We start from the raw sequence: 20178 nt of genomic DNA, 5'->3' as shown, positions 1-20178 counted from the left end.
TCCATTCATAATGTCATTCTGCTTTTTGTAGCAGTCTTTAGCCATATGAACCATTTTACCACAATAGTAGCATTCAACATTGCTGTTTGCATTTTGGCCTCTCTGCCATCCACCACGACCTCTTTGGCTCCCCCTGCCTCTAGAGTTACCACGTCCTCCTCCATAGGACTGGTTTTCTTGAGTTTGCTGCATATTCTGATTTCTACCACGGTCGGCCTCCTCTACCTCTGCCTCTACCTCTTCCAGTATTTGAGTAGAAGACAGTTTCTTTTGAAGTTCCTCCTGAAGAAGATGCACCACCATTTCTCTGCTCTTCAGAAATTAGAAGAGCAAACAACTCCTCAAAATCAGAAAATTTTTCACGGACGGCAATGGATGTTCGGAACTGTGCATAATCCTTTCCTAGACCATTCAAGGTCACAAAAACTAAATCATCATCTTCCACTGGCGACCCAATGGAAGCAAGTGCATCTGCAATTTTCTTCACCTTCATGTGGTAGTCATTGATGCTCATATTTTCTCTCTGCACATTGTGCAACTCCTGCTTGAGCTGCATTTTCCTGGCTCGCGTATTTGTGTTGTACATTTTTGCCAAAGTATCCCATGCCTCCTTTGGCATACTTGCATCCTGAATATGCACAATCATAGAATCTGAAATACTGATAGACAGCCAATACATAACTTTTCTGGCTCTCTCATGCCATCCTTTAAATTCCTGCATTTCCTATTGATTGGGAACATTAGGAAGAATTGGTTCTTCTTCATTTCCTGTAATGAACTCCCAACAGCCTTTTCCCATAAGGAAATTTGTCATTCTAAACTTCCATGCTTGGAAGTTGTTCTTGTCAAGCTTTTCAGTGACAATCTGTGAAAGAGAATCTGACGCCATTGCAGAACACTGCAAAATATTCTGTCACTGCAAAAAACACAGCTTCTGCCTCACAAGGGCAAATCTGCAAAACTGACGAAAGTGGTATTTGACCACAATGACGATTTTGCATGAACAAGCAATAAGGATGATTCTGTAACTCCCAATATCTCTGCACACAGGCATACAATGCAATTTCTGCGGCAACTTTCCACTGACTTGCAGAACAGTGGTCGCACAGCAAAAGAAGGACCTTTTTCTCAGTGCTTGCGAAGAACTTCCGCCTCCAAAACGGGCCCAGAAATGGCCTCAAATCAGAAAAATAAAGTCACTGAGGCCTTCGCCCTCGCCCGCAGCATATACTGCCCTCTCGCCACACCGCGAAGGGAGTCTCAATCTGAGACAGTGCACTCTTACACTTCCGGCTGTGCTACCTGCATAGATTTGCTCCCAAACTCGAAAAAGGAAAGCAACACTGGTCCTCTTACCAGGACACCGCGAACTTGGTTTGCATTCTTGAGCTCCTTACCACAAACCAGGCTGTGATACCATGTAAAGATAGTGGGAGAGAAGGAAGTAGTCTCACTTGCGGCTTTCTTACATACACAATGGGGGAATACACACAAAGGTGGAGGCTGAAAATAGTTTTCTTCTTCTTAGTTGTGAAAGCCAAAAGAACTCTAGTACAAAGAAATAGGAGAACCCTATATGTGGGTCTCAAACCAGACTCAGCTAACTAAGGTGGCATACTAACTGAGCCACGAACTAGAGTACATAAGGATAGCTGTCATCCAGCTATTATTCATGGGCGGTGTACCAACCGCATCTGCAGCTAACAAGTCAATGACATAAATGCACAACGGTCACCCTGGCATATCACGAGTGGAGCTCGATATCTCAACACCCTCGACATGAACGGCAAAGAACTTCAACCACATGACACAGGTCCGTTGTACCAGGTGAAGGGAGAGGAGAGGAGGAGAACACAACGAAAGAGATTTTAGAGTAGCGAGCAGAGATGGGGAGTAGCCTAATTCATTAGAAAGCAAGATGACTGATACACCCGGAGAAGATACACACGAGGCGAGCTCTTGACTCTAGCCTCTCACTCCTTCACTCACACCTCCCGCCCCTGCCAGAATGTCCTTCCCCCCTTTCCCCTTTCCCCCTCTTCACCTTCTCCTCCTCTGCTCCACCCCCTGCTGCCAATCTCCTCTCCTCCTTCCTATTGGATATCTTCTTGCATCCTTAGCCATTCCACCGTTTGTGGGCCGCTTTGCCCTTGATGGCTTCCACAACACTCTAGCATGTTCTAGGTCAATGAATCCCGTGCTCCATGTGTTCTCCTGTCTATTCCATGCGCTCTTGACACTAGTTGGTTGCGAGGGTTGGTGCACCACCTATACCTCTTAACTGTTGGACTGCTTCCCCTATGCACCAATGAGTACCGCCTGTGCGCCTGTGCACTCTGCTGGGCTGCTTCCCATGTGTACCAACAGGTGTACCCCGTGCACCATTGCACCAGCTGGACTGCTTCCCATGTGCACCAATAGCTGTACCCCGTGCACCATTGCACCAGCTGGACTGCTTCCCATGTGCACCAACAGGTGTACCCCGTGCACCACTGCGCCAGTACTTCCCTTTGATCAACTTTGACCATGGTGGGTCGAGGTTGAGGTTTGGCACTCTTCAGTCAGCTTCCGTCATACCCAAGTCATGTCCAAGTCTGTTCCAGAGTGACCAAGATGTGAACATATGTGAACATGATGCGACTAGGTATGACCAAGGTCTAACAACTTGGCATGTTGCTGAGGTGACCATGATGTGACCCAGGTGTGACTCTTGGTGGGAGTCCCGGAGACTTTGAGTACAACAGAGTTGTATGGCCATGAGCCATTTTGATTTCAGTTTTGTAGTTGTATGGCCATGAGCCAGTTGTTTTTAAGTTTTGGAGTTGTAAGACCATGGGCCCCTTCTTTCTCAATTTTGGGAATGTCAGACTCAAGGTCACTTTCTTATTTGCAATTTATACTTAAAATTTTATCACACAGAACCTCAGTCATTCACCGGGACGGTGAATGATAGTGGCGGGGGATCTGTTGTACTTTGAGTTTCCGGTCAGGAACTCCCACCAATAGTCACACCTGGGTCACATCATGGTCACCTGAGCAACATGCCAAGGTTGTTAGACCTTGGTCATACCTAGTCGCATCGTGTTCACATATGTGTTCACATCTTGGTCACTCTGGAGCAAATAGTACGTGACTTGGACATGACTTGACTTGACTTGGACATGACTTGGACATGACTTGACATGACTTAGACATGACTTGACATTACATGACTTGTAAAGGACCTGGACATGACTTGGACCTGGACATGACTTGGATATGACGGGAGCAATACATGACTGAAGAGTACCAAACCTCAACCTCGACCGACCATGGTCAAAGTTGATCAGAGTGAAGCATTCTGGCACAATGGTGAACAGGAGTACACCTGTTGGTGCATGTGGGAAGCAGTCTAGTAGAGTGCATAGGCGCACAGGCGATACTTGTTGGTGCACATGGGAAGCAGTCCAACAATTAAGAGGTATAGGTGGAGCACGAGATTCACTGACTCAGAACAGGCTGGAGTGTTGCAGAAGCCATCAAGGATGAAGCAGCCCACAAACAATGGAATGGCTAAGGATGCAGGAAGACATCTAATAGGAAGAAGGAAAGGAGATTTCCAGTGGGGGAGTAGATGAGGAGAAGGTGAAGAGGGGCAAATGGAGGGGGGGGGGGGGGGACATTCGAGCAGGGGGCAAAAGGCATGAGGAGGGAGTGAGAGGGGGAGTCAAGAGCTCGCCTCGTGTGTATCTTCTCTGGGTGTATCGGTCATCTTGCTTCCTAATGAACTATGCTACTTCCCATATTTATGCTCTCTTCTCTAAGATCTCTTCTTGTTGTGTTCTCCTCCCCTCCTCTCCCTTCACTTGGTACAACGGACCCTATGTCATGTGGTTGAAGTTCTGCTCAGTTCATGTCGATGGTTGGCTTTTATGATGTTGTTCTGCTTTGGTCTTCTTCTTGCTCACATCACTTCAGCACTTGTACCGCTTGCACATAGTTGTTGACACCATCGACTAGCACTCACCTACGAACCATCAGTGACACCTATGGCATGTCTTACTTGCTTCTCGCACCAGTGGCCCTAGGCCTCATGTAATATTTCCGAAAGTGTTAGGAACCCCCCCCCCCCCCCCCCCTTAGACACACTCTGATCAAGCTGAGCATGGAAAGTGACACGAGAATTGGCATAGACATGGCAAAATAGAAGCATGGGCTAAACTGAACGATGAGATTAAACATTGGTGTAAGCAGGCAAAGCATTTGCATAGGCAAGCTAAGTAGATATGCAGGCTTGTTGGACATGCAAGCTGGGAATATTTTAGGCAGGGCCTGAGAATCACCTGCCGAGGCCTCGATTTAAACCTGGAGGATGATATGTGAGGCCTGGCAAAGCATAGTCTTGATATAGTCTAGCACAGCCTGACTGAGCATTCCTGCAGCTGGCTGAGGAGAACGATGAGGAGAACAAAAGTGATAGAAATCTAAACATAAACACAAGGGTAATCACTGAGCATAAGCAAGATCAACTCCATCTTTGACACATTGATTTGTTCTCCATAAATTCAAGAAAGAAACCAGGACAATGATGCAATGAGCAAGGAGCTTGACTTATATTTACAAGGCCTGATGAGCTTCCTTTAGCTTGATAAACACAAATTTATATCTCAGCACAAGCAAAGCAAAAAAAGCTAGTTTGTGTGGTTACTTCTACAAGTCCCCCAGTTCTCTAGATGAGTCTAGATTGCCACAAGTCCAATTTCTAAAGCCTTCCTTATATGCCACTTTACCCCTTCTTGGGATATCTTTAAATCACTTGCCCCTAGGAACAATTCACAAGTCGGAGAACCTAGGCCTTTGGCCTTTAGACTCACCTAGTCATGTAATCACCCTCACCGACAACCTTGATATATAACTTCTTGGCCATACACATAGAGCGCAATCCAACTACAATAGAAATGTTGGCCACTTACAAGTTAATGCCGATTGAGCCTTCCAAGGTCATGCTATCTCGTCTTGAGCATAACATTAACATTCAAATTTGAAGTCAAATTTGGCTTTGATTTCCCTTCTTTTTTGTCCTACCTTATTCCCACTTAATTTGGATTTTTTCCCAAGAATGATGAAAACGATGTCAAAAAGTTTTGGGATTTTCCCTATAACATAAGTAGATCATATTAAATTGGCATCATGCACACTTGTCTTGTGAACAGGTTAGTCTTGGACCAAAAGTTTTTCGCCATGGTGGGCCAAAGACCAAAATTGAGATGGGAATATTGTACTGTGCAATGACTCCTCTTGGAGATCTGCTTGCAGGTGGTGGAGATGGAACCATTGCACTTGTCAAGTCAGATACTTTGAAGTCTATTTGCACAACTAAAGTCGAAGGTGGAGTAACCTCCATTGTTGCAGTATGCAGCAGTGTGAAAGCAGAATCTTTTGATTTTTATGCAGGCACATCGTTGTGTAACATGTATTTTGTAAGGTAAAATGGTCATATATACTTTTTGAAATTTTAAATCTTGTTCAGGAAAGCTTCTTGCGTTACTTCTTTATCAGAGATCTTCATAGCTTGTAGTCCTTCCTTGCGCTCTTTCATTTACATACGACAAAATAGGTTAATGTATCAGAAAACCTTCTGGCTATTGAGTTTAAATGAACACAGGTATGAAGCTAAAAAGAACGTGATGCAAGTGCAACTCATCCACACTTGTCATTATGACAAGATCAATGACATTGCATTTCCTTCAGGATATAGTGAAGTCTTTGCCACTTGCTCACATGAGGACATTCGTCTTTGGCACCTATCTCAGGGGCATGAGCTACTTCGTATCAAGGTTTTGTACCTCCCACAGATTACAGAATATATTGATTCTTCTTAGATAATGGAAATTTCCCAATGTCGCATGGATAATACTCACTTGTTTTTCAGATTGTATTTTGTGATCTACGTTTTATTATAAGGTAAAATTGTCGGAATATATATTTATAATGACCAATACATTTCTAGAGACTGATCTTAAAGGTGTATGTACTTTTAAATTTTTGGTCTGGAATATGATATATATGGGTTATATTGCCTAGAAACACCATTGATTACCATTTTTCATTGATATAAACTTACACACAAGATTGACATTTACCTTATAATAAAATGTATATCACGAAATGCAATCAAACCTGCTCTGATTAGACCTATAGTTAGCAAAACGCAGCAAGTCACAGTCCGAGCTGCTGCTCCTCCCCGCTCCCTTGCTGCCCCTTCTCCTTCAGTCCCTCCCTCAGCCCCCTCCCTCTGCATCAGCCACTCCCCCTCCCCTGCCCTCAGCCTCTCCCCTCCTCCCCCTTCTCTCCCTCTCAGCCCGCCCCCTCACCTCTCAGCCCGCTGCCCCCTCCCCTCCTCTCCCTCTCAGCCCACCCCCTCCCCTCTCAGCCCGCTCCTCCCTGCCCTGCTCCCCCGCTCCCTCTACCCCATTCCCTGCTCCCTCTACCCCTCTACCGCTCCCTCTACCCCTCTCAGCCTGCTCCTCCTCTACCCCTCTCAGCCTGCTCCTCCTCTACCCTGCTCCCCTGCTCCCTCTTCCCTACTCCCCCGCTCCCTCTACCCTGCTCCCCTCACCCCCGCCTCTACCCTTGCCCCCACCTCTACCTCTCCCCCGCTCCCCTCTCCCCCGCCTCTACCATTCCCTCCGCCTCCTCCCTCCCCCTACCCTTCTTCCGCCTCTTCCCCTTCCCCCCGCCTCTATACCCTCCCCCGCCTCTACCCCTTCCCCCCACCTCTACCCCTCCCTCGCCTCTACCCTTCCCCCTCGCCTCTACACGTCTCCCCTCTACCCGCTCCCTACCCCCGCCTCTACCCCCCTGTGTTTACTTCCCTCTCCTCTACCTCCTTCTTCCCTCTCCTGCTCAGCTGCCCCCTCCCCTCTCAGCCCGCTTCCCCTTCCTCACTCCCCCGCTCATTCTACCCTGCTCCCTCCCCCCGCTTCTGCCTCAGCCCTCCTTCTACCGTGCTCCCTACCCTTGCCTTTTTTTCCTTCTTCCTATCTCCCCCCTCTTCCTTCTCCCACTGCGTTTTTTTTTTTTTTCCAAGAAAGAGACTTCTATTAAGTAAGAGAAAAAACCCGCGAGAGCAAGCTCAAAGCGGAATACATCATGAAATCACGAGGATAAATAAAACCCCCTCAGAGTGAGGTGGAAAACAACTAAGGCTGAGGCTGAAAGTGCCACCTCAACCCTGTAGTAGTCTCAGAGAAGAAAGGAGAATTCCCTGAAGAAAGAAGCCCTCCTAGCTGAGGCTGCACAGGATTCTCCTGCATACTCGTCCATACGGCCATCAAAGTATGTACGGTGTCTGTCCAGATTGTCCAGATACTAGCCAACGTGTGCGAGGGATGAACCTGAGTACCCTCCAAAGCCTCTGTGGATCTGGCTCTCCAAATATGCCAGGATGCTATGCTCGCTAGAATCTCCCAAGAAGTATCCACAGAGGCATGTACAGCTGTAAAAGGAAGGTGTGGTACCACATCCAACAAACAAGACGAACCGAAATGGCCTGAGAGGAGTCAGACCTCTCATAGAATACCTGAGGCCCTGTAAGAGAAAGCCAAGTCACTGAGCACCATGTCATAAAGAATGGGGAGTGGGCAAAGTGACTGAAAATCCTGGCTACCCCCATCCAAATTATCCTCGCTTGTCTACAATCCCATAAGCAATGCTGAATAGTCTCCGAAGCAAAGAGGCAACGAGGGCAAGTAGGGTCGGCTCCGAACTTGGATCTCCAAAGGTTCACTGCAATCCCACCATGGATAGAGAGCCAAAAGAAGATAGTGATCTTCCTATTCCTGTGGGATTTCTAGAGTCTCCTCCAGAAGCACCTCTGCAGATCCGTAGTATATCAAATGTCTCCCAATGACGAACTCTAGAAGGTCTCCAACCTCTACTACTGAGCTGAAATCTCCTGGCATTACTGACCTGATGGGAACTCCCCAATAGAGCCAAAGCCTCCAAGACCCGGTGGAGAGTAGCTGGGGGTCTGGCTCTAGGAACCACTCTGAATCTGATCCCTGCACCAAAAGACCTACAACCCTGATAGGCTGAAAAGCAGACGTAAGCAAGATGTCCTCTGTGGACCTCAGCAATCTGCCACCATCCTGCACACTAAAAACTAAAACATCCTCGTGTGCATCTCAAAAGGCCAAAACCTGAAGCGGAACCCCGCCTCTCATAAAAGTACCTACCCAAGTGGAACGAGTGAGTGGCATATCATCTATGTCTACCCAAACCTCTGGAAGGGCTGCCTCAATCTGCAAGATCCTCCCTGCACTCCCTCTGAGATGTCCTGTCAACCTTGATTTAGTCTCCTCTGGAAGCCTATGGAAAGCTTTCCAAGACCCCATAGATGATGCAGGTCCCCTCTCCCACCTGGACCACTGCATGTAGAGTGAGGCACCCAGTGGTCTACCATGATCATCTAAAATACTATCACTCCACATGATGGGTTGCGTATCAATCTCTTCACGAGAGGAAGGAGGAATCCTCTGAAGAGTGCTCCTGAAACTGGCCCAAGCTTTCAGAATGGCAACCATGAGAGGGGACGAAGGTGATCTGAGGTGTGCTGTGGTGAAGATCCACCTAATATTGCTCATCTAGTCTCCTCCTGAAGAAGGTGTGCACCTCTGTATGCTGCTAATAAGAAAGTCCTTCCACGGTTCCTACCTTGGCATAAGTCCCCGCACCACCATCTTGCATAGTAAAGCTCTGCACTGTAAATCTGGATCAATAGTATTGAGACCCCCTTCCTGTGTAGGGAGGATGAGGGTCTCCCAAGCCACCCTGGCTAAAGCATCTGCTGTGCCATCAAGCCCACTCCAAAGAAAGTTTCTGATCGGCGGTCTCTTGAGCTGAATGATGCAGTCCTCAGAACAGCACCAGCATGAACAAACAAACCAGGCCATGGCCAAGAGGACCTGGTTGACCACCACAACTGTAGAGGCAAGATTCAGCTTGGCTGAGCTCCAAAAAAGGAGCTTCCTCCTTATGCTATCCAACACGGGAGCAAACTGCTGTGTGGAAGAAATATCCAAGCCGACCTAGCAGCCCAAATACCTGACAGGCACACCCCTCTGAACCCAAGTGAATCCTATGTTAAGCCCCCAAACTGGAGTGTCCTCATCACTGATCCAAAAGCCATTGGATTTATGCCCATTTATCTACACCCCTGCCACCAAGCAAAATAAATCCAATGCTGTCCTGAAAGAAGTGAGCGTCTGTGGTGTGGCATCCAAGTAAACTGCTGTGTCATCTGCCAATTCACTGTCAAGTAGCTCCTCTTCCCTTCTGATGGTAAGTCTCCGCCCAAAGATGTCAGCTTGAGATTTAACATAGATACTCATAGCTTCGGCCACAAACAAAAAAAGGAAAGGAGCAAGGGGGCATCCTTGACGGACTGATCTCGAAATCTGAAATCTGTCACCCCTTACCCCACCAATAAGTACCTGGCTGTGGTCTGATCTGTACAAAGAGGAAACACCTCTGATCCAAGCATCAATAAAGCCAAAACATAGAAGGGTGCCCTCCAAAAAATCCCAATCTACTCTATCATAAGCTTTCTCAAAATCCAAAAGTAGAATGGCTAGATTCTGGCCACTCTGCATGGCCCACTCTGAAGCTTCCCAGAAAGAGAAAATGTTATCAAAAATGTTTTCGCTATGCACAAATCTCGTCTGAGTGTCATGAATAAGATCAGGGAGAAGGGGCTGCAATCAGAGGCTGATTGCCTTAGCCAGAATCTTGTACCAAGTCCCAAGAAGTGTGATAGTGGGACACTAGATTTCTGCAACCTCCTTTCGGGATAAGGTGGATGAGAATCTCTGTAAGCGACACAGGCATCTCACCAGAGTCCCAAATGCCCTGTAGGGCTGAAGTAATGTAGTCTCCAATCATATCCCAAAATGCAATGAAAAAAGAAGGGGTGAGGCGATCCGGAACCTGGGCACTTGCCCTTGTGAAGGGCTGAAAGTGCAATCCTGAACTCTGTGTTGGTGAAAGGTGCATCGAGCAAAACATGCATATCCGGATTCACCAACAAAGGGATGCTCTGCCAAATAGCCTGTCTAGCATCCTCTCTATCCTGTGTCTCAGGATCAGTAGAAAGAAGGTGGCATAAAAATCTGAAGCTATGCATAAGACATCATCATGCTCTGTCTGTAAAACCCCATGTGAGTCAATAAGCTGGGATACACTCTCTCTACTATGTCTAGGGCCAAGAGTAGAGAAAAAGTGTTTATTGACTCTACCACCCATCTGATCAAGCAATATCTGCTGATGAGCCCTTGCTGCAGCAAGAAGCTCCTGAATCCAAGAATCTGAAGGATGTTTATGCTCTTCCCTCTGCAAAGCTGCCAACTGTTGGTGAACACCAATCTCACGTCTGAGAATATCTCGTCTCTTGGTACAAGCAACTGAGAGGTAGAAGTCGCTAATACCAGAAAGGGCAGCAACTACATGTGATGGATATGGCGGGCCACCCTGGACATGAGAAACCCATATCTGTCTGCAGGGCTGCCTCTGTAAGGTTCTCCTCTGTGTACAAGGCATCTGGAATCCTGATGCTGGCAGACCGGATTCTCAAGTGAGGCTCTGAGATAGCCAGCACAACAGGAAAGTGGTCTGAAGTGGAAACCCTAGCAGTAATGCATACCGATCCACCTCTGTCTAGTGCCCAATCATCTACATGGAATCTGTCAATGTGTGCATGAATAGGCATCTGCTGCCTCCTGTTTGACCAAGAGAACAGGAGGGACTGTGGCTGAATAAGAAAGGCATCGTCCAACCAAGTATCTCTGCCACAGAAGTGAAAAAGGAAGGCATCCCAAGCTGCTCTCTCCAAAGAGTGAAGTCCTCCTTCTCTGTCCCCTTTTTTGTCTAACGGTGACTCAACCATGTTAAAGTCACCTCCAATCACCCATGAATCCGCAATGGGGGCCCAATAGAGCAAATCCTTCCACATAAGGACACGTTCCCCTCTAATGTTGGAGGCATAAAAGTTAAGGAAAGCAAACTTACGCCCTCCAAACAAAAGAATAATCCACTGAGCTCTAGAGGGAATAATGACTCCGTGTCCAACAACTAAGGGGAGAACCGACTGTGAAACTGAAATAGAAGTGCCCCCCTGGTGCCCAAGGCAAGCGACCAAAAAGTATGGCCAGAAAGCAACTTGCCTCACCTTGCACAATCTCTAGAATCTAGTTTTTGCTCTTGAATAAATAAGATATCAATGGAACCCCCAGTAACACCTGGATGAAGCTGATCCTGGATCAGCTGTCTACGGTGGCGATGTGGGATGCCACCTAGGCCCTGTATGTTCCAACTAATAATCCTCATCGACGGGAGGATGTAGAGTGGAACACCTTACTAGACTTAGTGGCAGAAACAAACCCCTCAACAGGGGAAGACCTCCTGCTCGAGGAGCCAGGAATGGAACCAGGTGGCGGAAAATCAACAGGGGAAAGAACACTGCCACCTGAAGAAGAAGCCCTGTCAACAGGAAATCCAATCACTGGCTCACCAAAAGTAGAGGGCACAAACTCCTCCTCTATGAAATCTGAATCATCTGCCAGGGCTGAAAATGAGTTGCTATGAAGCAAGCTAGACACCGGAGTGCGAAGGATCCCTTCTGAGGGAAGAGGATCAATAGTGTAAACCATCCCCTTCCCCCTATCCAAGGGAGGAAGTGAGGACTGCTCTTGGTCTTGTGTCTGCCCAGCCGTGGAGACCTCTACTGCCTCAAGGAGAGTGTCTGGCCCTACTGGTTCTAGGGAAGAAGCTACAACCGAGGAGGAGATCAAAGCTTCATTGTCTCGGACTGTACGAGGTGAGATTGGAGGGACAGCTCAAGGTGAAGCAGAGTCCACTAGTGTATCCTCGTGAAGAGGAGGAGGGACCTGCACACGAATCGGAACCCACTGGAATGCGTCGTGTGCCCTTGAGGTAGGAGGAGGTCGAGGAGCAGGTGATGGACCTGTACCACCCCCCTGTCGAGGCCGAGGAGCAGGTGCTAGACCTGTACCACCACCATCCTGAGGAGGACCGCCATGCGGAGGTTGAGGAGCACGTGCTGGACCCGTACCACCCCTCTGTCGAGGCCGAGGAGCAACTGTTGGACCTGTACCACCCGCCTGTCGAGGCCGTGGGGCAGTAGTTGTACTAGAGGGCTTCTTGGGCCTTTTTTTCTTCCTGGGGCAATCCCTGGCAAAGTGTCAAATGGTCCTGCATATCCTGCACTTGTCCTGTCTACCTGAAATCTCTACTCTCTTGTGAAAAAAGGAACCATCCGGGCCTTGGATCATAACATGGTCCATCTTGAGGTTAGGATCCTTACAGAGGACCCTAACTCTAGGTACCCCATCAGCCTTGGTTGCCTCTGCTGCAGTCAATGGCAACCCAGGGAGGGGTGGGATCTCAGCAACCATGCCAAAATGCTCCCCAATAATAGAAAGAAGTCGATGGTAAACCTAGGGAAGCCCGGGAAATCTGATGAAGAGCAAAAAGATTTCCTTATCTGCCTCCACTGGGTCGAAACCAATATCAAAGGCATCAAAGAAGATTTTCCTGTGTCCCAGGTGTAAAAACTCAGCTTTAAGCACAGTGCTCGCAGCCTCTGGAGTGTCAAAAACAACCTCGAAAAAACCTTGTCCCAAAAAACGAAGATCTAACAATCATGAAGTGAGGTCTGGGGGGAAGAGCCGCAAGCATCCAGTCTCTGGCTTGGGATCTAGAGGGGTGAGGCTCAAAGATGTGTGCTAGCAACGTGGTAGAGCATTCAATCTCTACATCCTTCTTGAGCTGCTGCTGCAACTCGTCTTTAGAAAAAGTAATAGTTTTTGCGGCCGGTGGAGGTGGAGTAGGATTGGCTGATGGAATTTCCATCGCCAATCGAGGTGAGGAGGCTGACTCTAACAATTTAGGGCCTCCTTCCTCTCCAAAAAATGCTGCGGGAGAATGAGGAAGGAAAAAGACGAGGGTAGGGGGGTAGAGAACAGGGATATGAGCTGAGGAGGGAGCGGGGGTAGGGAGGGGTAGAGGGGAGAGGCTGAGAGGCTGAAGGGGAGGGGGCGGTCTGAGAGGGAGGGAGTGCGCAGGCTAGGGAGAGGAGAGGGAGAGGAAGGAGAGGCATGGAGGGGGCGGGTTGTGAGGCAAGGAGGGGGCAGGCTGAGAGGAGAGGGAGGGAGGAGGCGGTGGCGCAGGTTGAGAGGGAGAGGAGAGGGAGAGGAAGGAGAGGCAGGGAGGGGGCAGGCTGAGAGGAAGGGAGGGGGCGGCGCAGGCTGAGAGGGGGCGGGCTGAGAGGAAGGGAGGGGGCAGCGCAGGCTGAGAGGGAGAGGAGAGGGAGTGGAAGGAGAGGCAGGGAGGGGGTGGGCTGAGAGGCAGGGAGGGGGCGGCAGCACAGGCTGAGAGGGAGAGGAGAGGGAGCGGGCTGAAGGGAAGGGGGCGGGTTGAGAGGGAAAGGAGGAGAAGGGAGGGAGGGGCTGAGGGAAGGGGAGGGGGATGGGCTGAGGGCAAGGGAGAGAGGGAGGGAAGGGCTGAGGGAGAGTAGGCAGCAAGGGAGTGGGGAGGAGCAACAGCTCCCGTCTGGGCCCTAGAACCAGCGGTGCCAAACACTCCCCTTGAGGCAGTAGAGGTCTCCGTGACTGGGCAAACATAGGATCAAGAGCAGTCCTCACTTCCTCCCTTCGATAGGGGGAAGGGGATGGTTTACACTATTGATTATCTTCCCTAAGAAGGGATCCTTCACACTCCACTGTCTGGCTTGCTTCACAAGAACTCATTTTCAGCCCTGGCAGATGCTTCAAATTTCCCAGAGGAGAAGTTTGTGCCCTCTTCTTTTGGTGAGCCAGTGATTGGGTTTCCTCGATAGAGCTTCTTCTTCAGGTGGCAGGGTTCTTTCCCCTGTTGATTTTACGCCACTTGGTTCCATTCCTCGCTCTTTGAGCAAGAGGTCTTCCCCTATCGAGGGGTTTGTTTCCGCCACTAGGTCAGGTAAGGTGTTCCACTCTACATCCTCCTGTCGATGAGGATTATTAGTTGGAACATTTAGGGCCTAGGTGGCATCCCACATCGCCGTCGTAGATAGCTGATCCGGGATCAGCTTCATCAAGGTGTTACTGTGGGTTCCATTGATATCTTATTTAATCAGGAGCACAAACTGGATTCTAGAAATTGTGCCAAGTCAGGCAATTTGCTTTCTAGCTATACTTTTTTGTCGCCTGCCTTGGGCACCAGGGGGGGCACTTCTATTTGAGTTTCGCAGTCGGTTCTCCCCTTAGTTGTTGGACACGGAGTCATTATTCCCTCTAGAGCTCAGTGGATTATTCTCCTGATTGGAGGGCATAAGGTTGGTGTCCTTAACCTATATGCCTCAACCATTAGAGGGGAACATGTCATTATGTGGAAGGATTTGCTCTCCTGGGCCCCCATTGTGGATTCATGCATGATTGGAGGTGACTTTAACATGGTTGAGTTACCGTCAGACAAAAAAGGGGTAGAGAAGGAGGACTTCACTCTTTGGAAAGAGTAGCTTGGGATGCCTTCCTTTTTCACTACTATGGCAGAGATACTTGGTTGATGATGCCTTTCTTATTCAGCCACAATCCCTCCTGTTCTCTTGGTCGAACAGGAGGCAGAAGATGCCTATTCATGCACGCATTGACAGATTCTATGTAGATGATTGGGCACTAGATAGAGGTGGATCGGTATGCATTGCTGCTAGGGTTTCCACTTCAGACCACTTTCATGTTGTGCTGGCTATCTCAGAGCCTCACCTGGGAGGCCGGTCTGCCAACATCAAGATTCTAGATGCCTTGTACATAGAGGAGGACCTTACAGAGCCAATCCTGCAGATATGGGTCTCTCATGTCCAAGGTGGGCAGCCATCTCCATCACATGTAGCTACTGCCCTTTCTGGTATTAGCAACTTCTACCTCTCAGTTGCTTGTACCAAGAGACAAGATATTCTCAGACGTGAGATTAATGTTCGCCAGCAATTGGCAGCTTCATAGAGGGAAGAGCAAAAACGGCCTTCAGATGCTTGGATTCAGGAGCACCTTGCTATAGCAAGGGCTCATCAGCAGATATTGCTTGATTAGAGAGCAGAGTATGCCTTTCATGCATGGGAGTCCTTCTGGATTCAGATGGGTGGCAGAGTCAATATACACTTTTTCTCTACTCTTGGTCCTAGACATAGTAGAGAGAATGTATCCCAATTGATTGACTCACATGGGGTTTTATAGACAGATCCTGATGATGTCTTGCGCATAGCTTTAGATTTTTATGCCGCCCTTCTTACTGCTAAATCCTGAGACACGGGATAGAGAGGATGCTAGACAGGTTATTTGTTGGCAGAGTATCCCTTTGTTTGTGAAACCGGATATGCATGCTTTGCTTGATGCACCTTTCACCAACACAGAGTTCAGGACTGCACTTTCAGCCCTTCACCAGAGTAGATTGTGGTTTTTCGGAGGGCACCCTTCTACGTTTTGGCTTTACTGATGCTTGGATCAGAGGTGTTTCCTCTTTGTATAGATCAGCCCACAGCCAGGTACTTATTTTTTTTTATTGCAAACAAGAGACTTCTATTAAGTAAGAAAGAAACTCGCTAGAGCAAGCTCTGTGCGGAAATACAACATCCTAAGCATGTAATAAAATCACCTCAAAGCAATCAGGTAGAAAGAAACCAAGGCTGAGGCTGAAAATGCCAACTCAACCTTGTAGAAGTCTCATCAAAGAAGGGAGAATCTCTTCAATCTCTGAGAAAAGTAACTCTCTTGGAGGAGGCTGCTCGAGATGATCCATGCATGGTCACCCAAATGGCCATCAGAGTATGTACCGTATCTGTCCAAGTACTGGCCAAGATCTGAGAAGGGTGAACCTGAGAACCCTCCAAAGCCTGAGTGCACCTGGCTCTCCAAAAGTGCCATGCTATATTGCTAGCTAAGACCTCCCAAGGAGAGTCAACCGAGGAATGAGCAGCCCTGAAGAGAGTGGTCGAAACATCCTCTAGAGAGCACGACTCCACAAGGTGTCATCGGATGTGAAGAGCCCAATACAAGTCAAGTCTCTCAAAGAAGACCTGGGGCTCTGACTGAGTGAGCCAAGCCAGTGATCCCCAGGTCATGTAGAAAGGTAGGCGAATAAAAGTGCTAAGAAATCTTGCCATCCCCTTCCATATGATTCTCGCCTGTCTACAATGCCAAAGGCAGTGCTGTATTGTCTCCAAAGCAGAAAGGCAACGAGGGCAAGAAGGGTCAGCTCCGCCGAACCTAGATCTCCATTGGTTCACTACTATCCCATCATGAATAGAAAGCCAAAAGAAGAGAGTGATTTTTCTATTCCGGTGGGATTTCCAAAGCCTCTGCCAAAAAATTTCCTGCAAGTCAGCAGAAATCTGAAAGTTCTTCCAATGAGGAGCTCTGGTAGGCCTCCAACCCCTACAGCTGAGCTGGAATTTTGTGGCATTACTGACCGTGTAACGAAAGAAGGGGATGCCCTTCTCTCTGTGCCCTTCATCTATCCATTCCCGTTCCCCACTGTCCCACTGCAAAAACTTAATTGGGACACCTCCATAGAGCCACAGCCTCCATGAGCCCAGGCCGATGAGAAGCGGGTCAGGATCCAAGTACCACTGTGAAAGAGAGCCATGCTCCATCAAGCCCACTATCCTGACTGGCTGAAACGGTACCTCCAACAAGATATCGTCTGTGGATCTGGATAGCCTACCCCCCAAAGAAACATCAAAGACTAAGGCATCCTCACGTGTGTCATGAAAAGCAATGACCTGTAAAGGAACTCCCAATCTGGAGAAAGCCCCCATCCATGTGGAGCAAGTAATAGGCATGTCATCTGTGTCCGCCCAATCCAAAGGCAAGGCTGCATCAATCTGCTGGACTCTCCCTGCACTTCCTCTGAGATTAAGAACCATTTGGGCCTGTCGGTCTTTAGGAAGCTTCCTGAATGCTTTCCATGCTCCCACGGTAGATGCAGGGCCCCTCTCCCATGGGGTGAGAGATTTCAGATTTCTAGATCAGTCCGTCAGGGATGCCCCCTTGCTCCTTTTTCTTTTTTGTTTGTGGCCGAAGCTATGAGTATCTATGTTAGATCTCAAGCTGACATCTTTGGGCTGAGACTTCCCATCAAAAGGGAAGAGGAGCTACTTGATAATGAGTTGGCAGATGACATAGCAGTTTACTTGGATGCCACTCCATAGACACTCACTTCTTTCAGGATAGCATTGGATTTATTTTGCTTGGTGGCGAGGGCGCAGATAAATTGGCATAAATCCAATTGCTTTTGGATCAATGATGAGGACACTCCAGGTTGGGGGCTTGACATAGGATTCACTTGGGTTCAGAGCGGTGTGCCTGACAGGTATTTGGGTTGCTAGGTCGGCTTGGATATTTCTTCCACGCAGCAGTTTGCTCTCGTGTTGGAGAGCATCAGGAGGAAGCTCCTTTTTTGGAGCTCAACCAAGCTGGATCTTGCCTCTAGAGTTAGAGTTGTGGTGGTCAACCAGGTCCTCTTGGCCATGGCCTGGTTTGTTTGTTCATGCTGGTGTCGTTCCAGGGACTGCATCACTCAGCTCAGGAGACCGATCATAAATTTTCTTTGGAGTGGGCTTGATGGCACAGCAGATGCCTTAGCCAGGATGGCTTGGGAGACCCTCATCCTCCCTACACAGGAAGGGGGTCTCAATATTATTGATCCAGATTTACAGTACAGAGCTTTACTATGCAAGATGGTGGTGCGGGAACTTATGCCAGAGTAGGAACCGTGGAAGGCCTTTCTTCTTAGCAGCATACAGAGGTCCACACCTTCTTCAGCAAGAGACTAGATGAGTACTATTAGGTGGATCTTCACCATAGCACACCTTAGATCACCTTCGTCCCCTCTCATGGTTGCCATTCTGAAAGCATGGGCTAGTTTCAGGAGCGCACTCTTCGGAGGATTCCTCCTTCCTCTCGTGAAGAGATTAATAGGCAACCGATCATGTGGAATGACAGTATATTAGATGATCATGGCAGACCACTTGTTGGTGCCTCACTCTACATGCAGTGGTCTAGGTGGGAGATGGGACCTGCATCATCTTTGGGGTCTTGGAAAGCTTTCTGCAAGCTTCCAGAGGAGACCAAATCTCAGTTTACAGGACATCTCAGAGGGAGTGCAGGGAGGATCTTGCAGATTGAGGCAGCCCTTCCAGAGGAGTAGGTAGACACAGATGATATGCCACTCATGCTTTTACGAGAGGTGATGTTCTGCTTCAGGTTTTAGCCTTTAGATGATCATGGCAGACCACTTGAGGCTTCCAAAGGAGACCAAGTCTCAGTTGACAGGACATCTCAGAGGGAGTGTAGGGAGGATCTTGCAGATTGAGGTAGTTCTTCCAGAGGAGTGGGTAGACACAGATGATATGCCACTCACTTGCTCCACTTGGGCAGATACTTTTAGGAGAGGCGGTGTTCCGCTTCAGGTTTTGGCCTTTCGAGATGCACAAGAGGATGCTTTAGTTTTTAGTGTGCAAGATGGTGGCAAATTGCTCAGATCCACAAAGGACATCTTGCTTGAGTCTGCTTTTCAACCTATCAGGGTTGTAGGTCTTTTGGTGCAGGGATCAGATTCAGCGTGGTTCCTCGACCCAGACCCCCGACTAGTCTCCACCGGGTCTTGAAGGTTTTGGCTCTTCGGGGGAGTTCCCATTAGGTATTTGCAGTGGGACCCTGGAGAGTGGGAGTCGATTGATGCAGGGCATTGAGAGAAGAGCATCCCCTTCTTTTGTTACACGGTCAGTAATGCCAGGAGATTTCAGCTCAGTAGTAGAGATTGGAGACCTTCCAGAGTTCCTCATTCGGAGACATTTGATATCACTGCGGATCTGCAAAGGTGCTTCTGGAGGAGACTTTGGAAATCCCACAGGAATAGAAAGATCACTCTCTTCTTTTGGCTTTCTATTCATGGTGGGATTGCAGTGAACCTTTGGAGATCCAGGTTCGGAGCTGACCCTACTTGCCCTGGTTGCCTCTCTACTTCGGAGACTATTCAACATTGCTTATGGGATTGCAGACAGGCGAGGATGATTTGGATGGGGGTAGCCAGGATTTTCAGTCACTTTGCCCACTCCCCATTCTTTATGACATGGGGCTCAATGGTTTGGCTTTCTTTTACAGGGTCTCAGGTATTCTATGAGAGACTTGACTCCTCTCGGGCCATTTTGGTTTGACGTCATCAAATTGAGTCCTGTTCATTGGATGTGGTACGACACCTTTCTTTTACAGCTGTACATGCCTCTGTGGATACCTCTTGGGAGATTCTATCTGGACAGACACCGTACATACTTTGATGGCCATATGGACGAGTATGCAGGGAGACTCCTGTGCAGCCTCAACTAGGAGGGCTTCTTTCTTCAGGGAATGGAAGGATTCTCCTTTCTTCTCGGAGACTCCTACAGGGTTGAGGTGGCACTTTCGGCCTCACTTTGAGGGGGTTTTATTGATCCTCATGATTTCATGATGTATTCCGCCTCACTTTGAGGGGGTTTTATTGGTTGTTTTCCACCTCACTTTGAGGGGGTTTTATTGATCCTCATGATTTCATGATGTATTCCGCTTTGAGCTTGCTCTCGTGGGTTTTTTCTCTTACTTAATAGAAGTCTCTTTCTTTTATTTTTTTTAAAAAAAAAACTCCTCTGATCTGCTATGGGAGCAACATGAGTAGTGGTAATAGAACTGTGAGTGGTAGTGGAAGATGCACTAGAGCTACGTGCACCAATTCTAGTCTCATCCCCATGCACAATGTCCCATAAGCCCTTTCCAACCAATATATTCTTGAGTGTAAATACCAAAAAGCATACTTGTGTCCATCCAACTTATCTGCCTCAGTCATGGTACCAAAATTCTCAATGACAGACATGTTTGCAAGCTCAAGAATAATTACAAGTGTACTTGCAAAGGAAAAGACAGCAAATGGACAACTGAAAGAGCATTAATTGCTATGCCATCACTGCAATGGCATTCACTGACAGTGTCTGCTGTGAAATAGTAATAAATCTGCCCCAAAAATTCTGCTCAAACCTCAATCCTTTCTGGGATACAAAATGCAATCAAGCACAAAATTTCTGCCCCAAAATGGGGGTGAAACACCAGTACAGCTAGTCAA

General features: G+C 48.2%; 1 protein-coding gene across 1 annotated transcript in view; it reads left to right on the top strand.

Moving 5' to 3' along the window:
* LOC147889951 (cilia- and flagella-associated protein 52-like) overlaps positions 1-20178 on the top strand; it is a 472453-nt gene that overhangs the window by 35803 nt on the left and 416472 nt on the right. Inside the window, 2 exon segments of the mRNA XM_087391038.1 lie at positions 5193-5464; positions 5645-5816. Of these exon segments, the coding sequence (XP_087247164.1) occupies positions 5193-5464; positions 5645-5816 (444 nt within the window).

The sequence above is a fragment of the Dipteris shenzhenensis genome, chromosome 19, assembly GCF_047967505.1.
Source record: "Dipteris shenzhenensis isolate YYH24624 ecotype China chromosome 19, Dip_SZ_1.0, whole genome shotgun sequence".
Taxonomy (NCBI): domain Eukaryota; kingdom Viridiplantae; phylum Streptophyta; class Polypodiopsida; order Gleicheniales; family Dipteridaceae; genus Dipteris; species Dipteris shenzhenensis.
The sequence above is the reverse complement of the archived record's forward strand: the minus strand, read 5'-3'. Positions and strand labels throughout refer to the sequence as shown.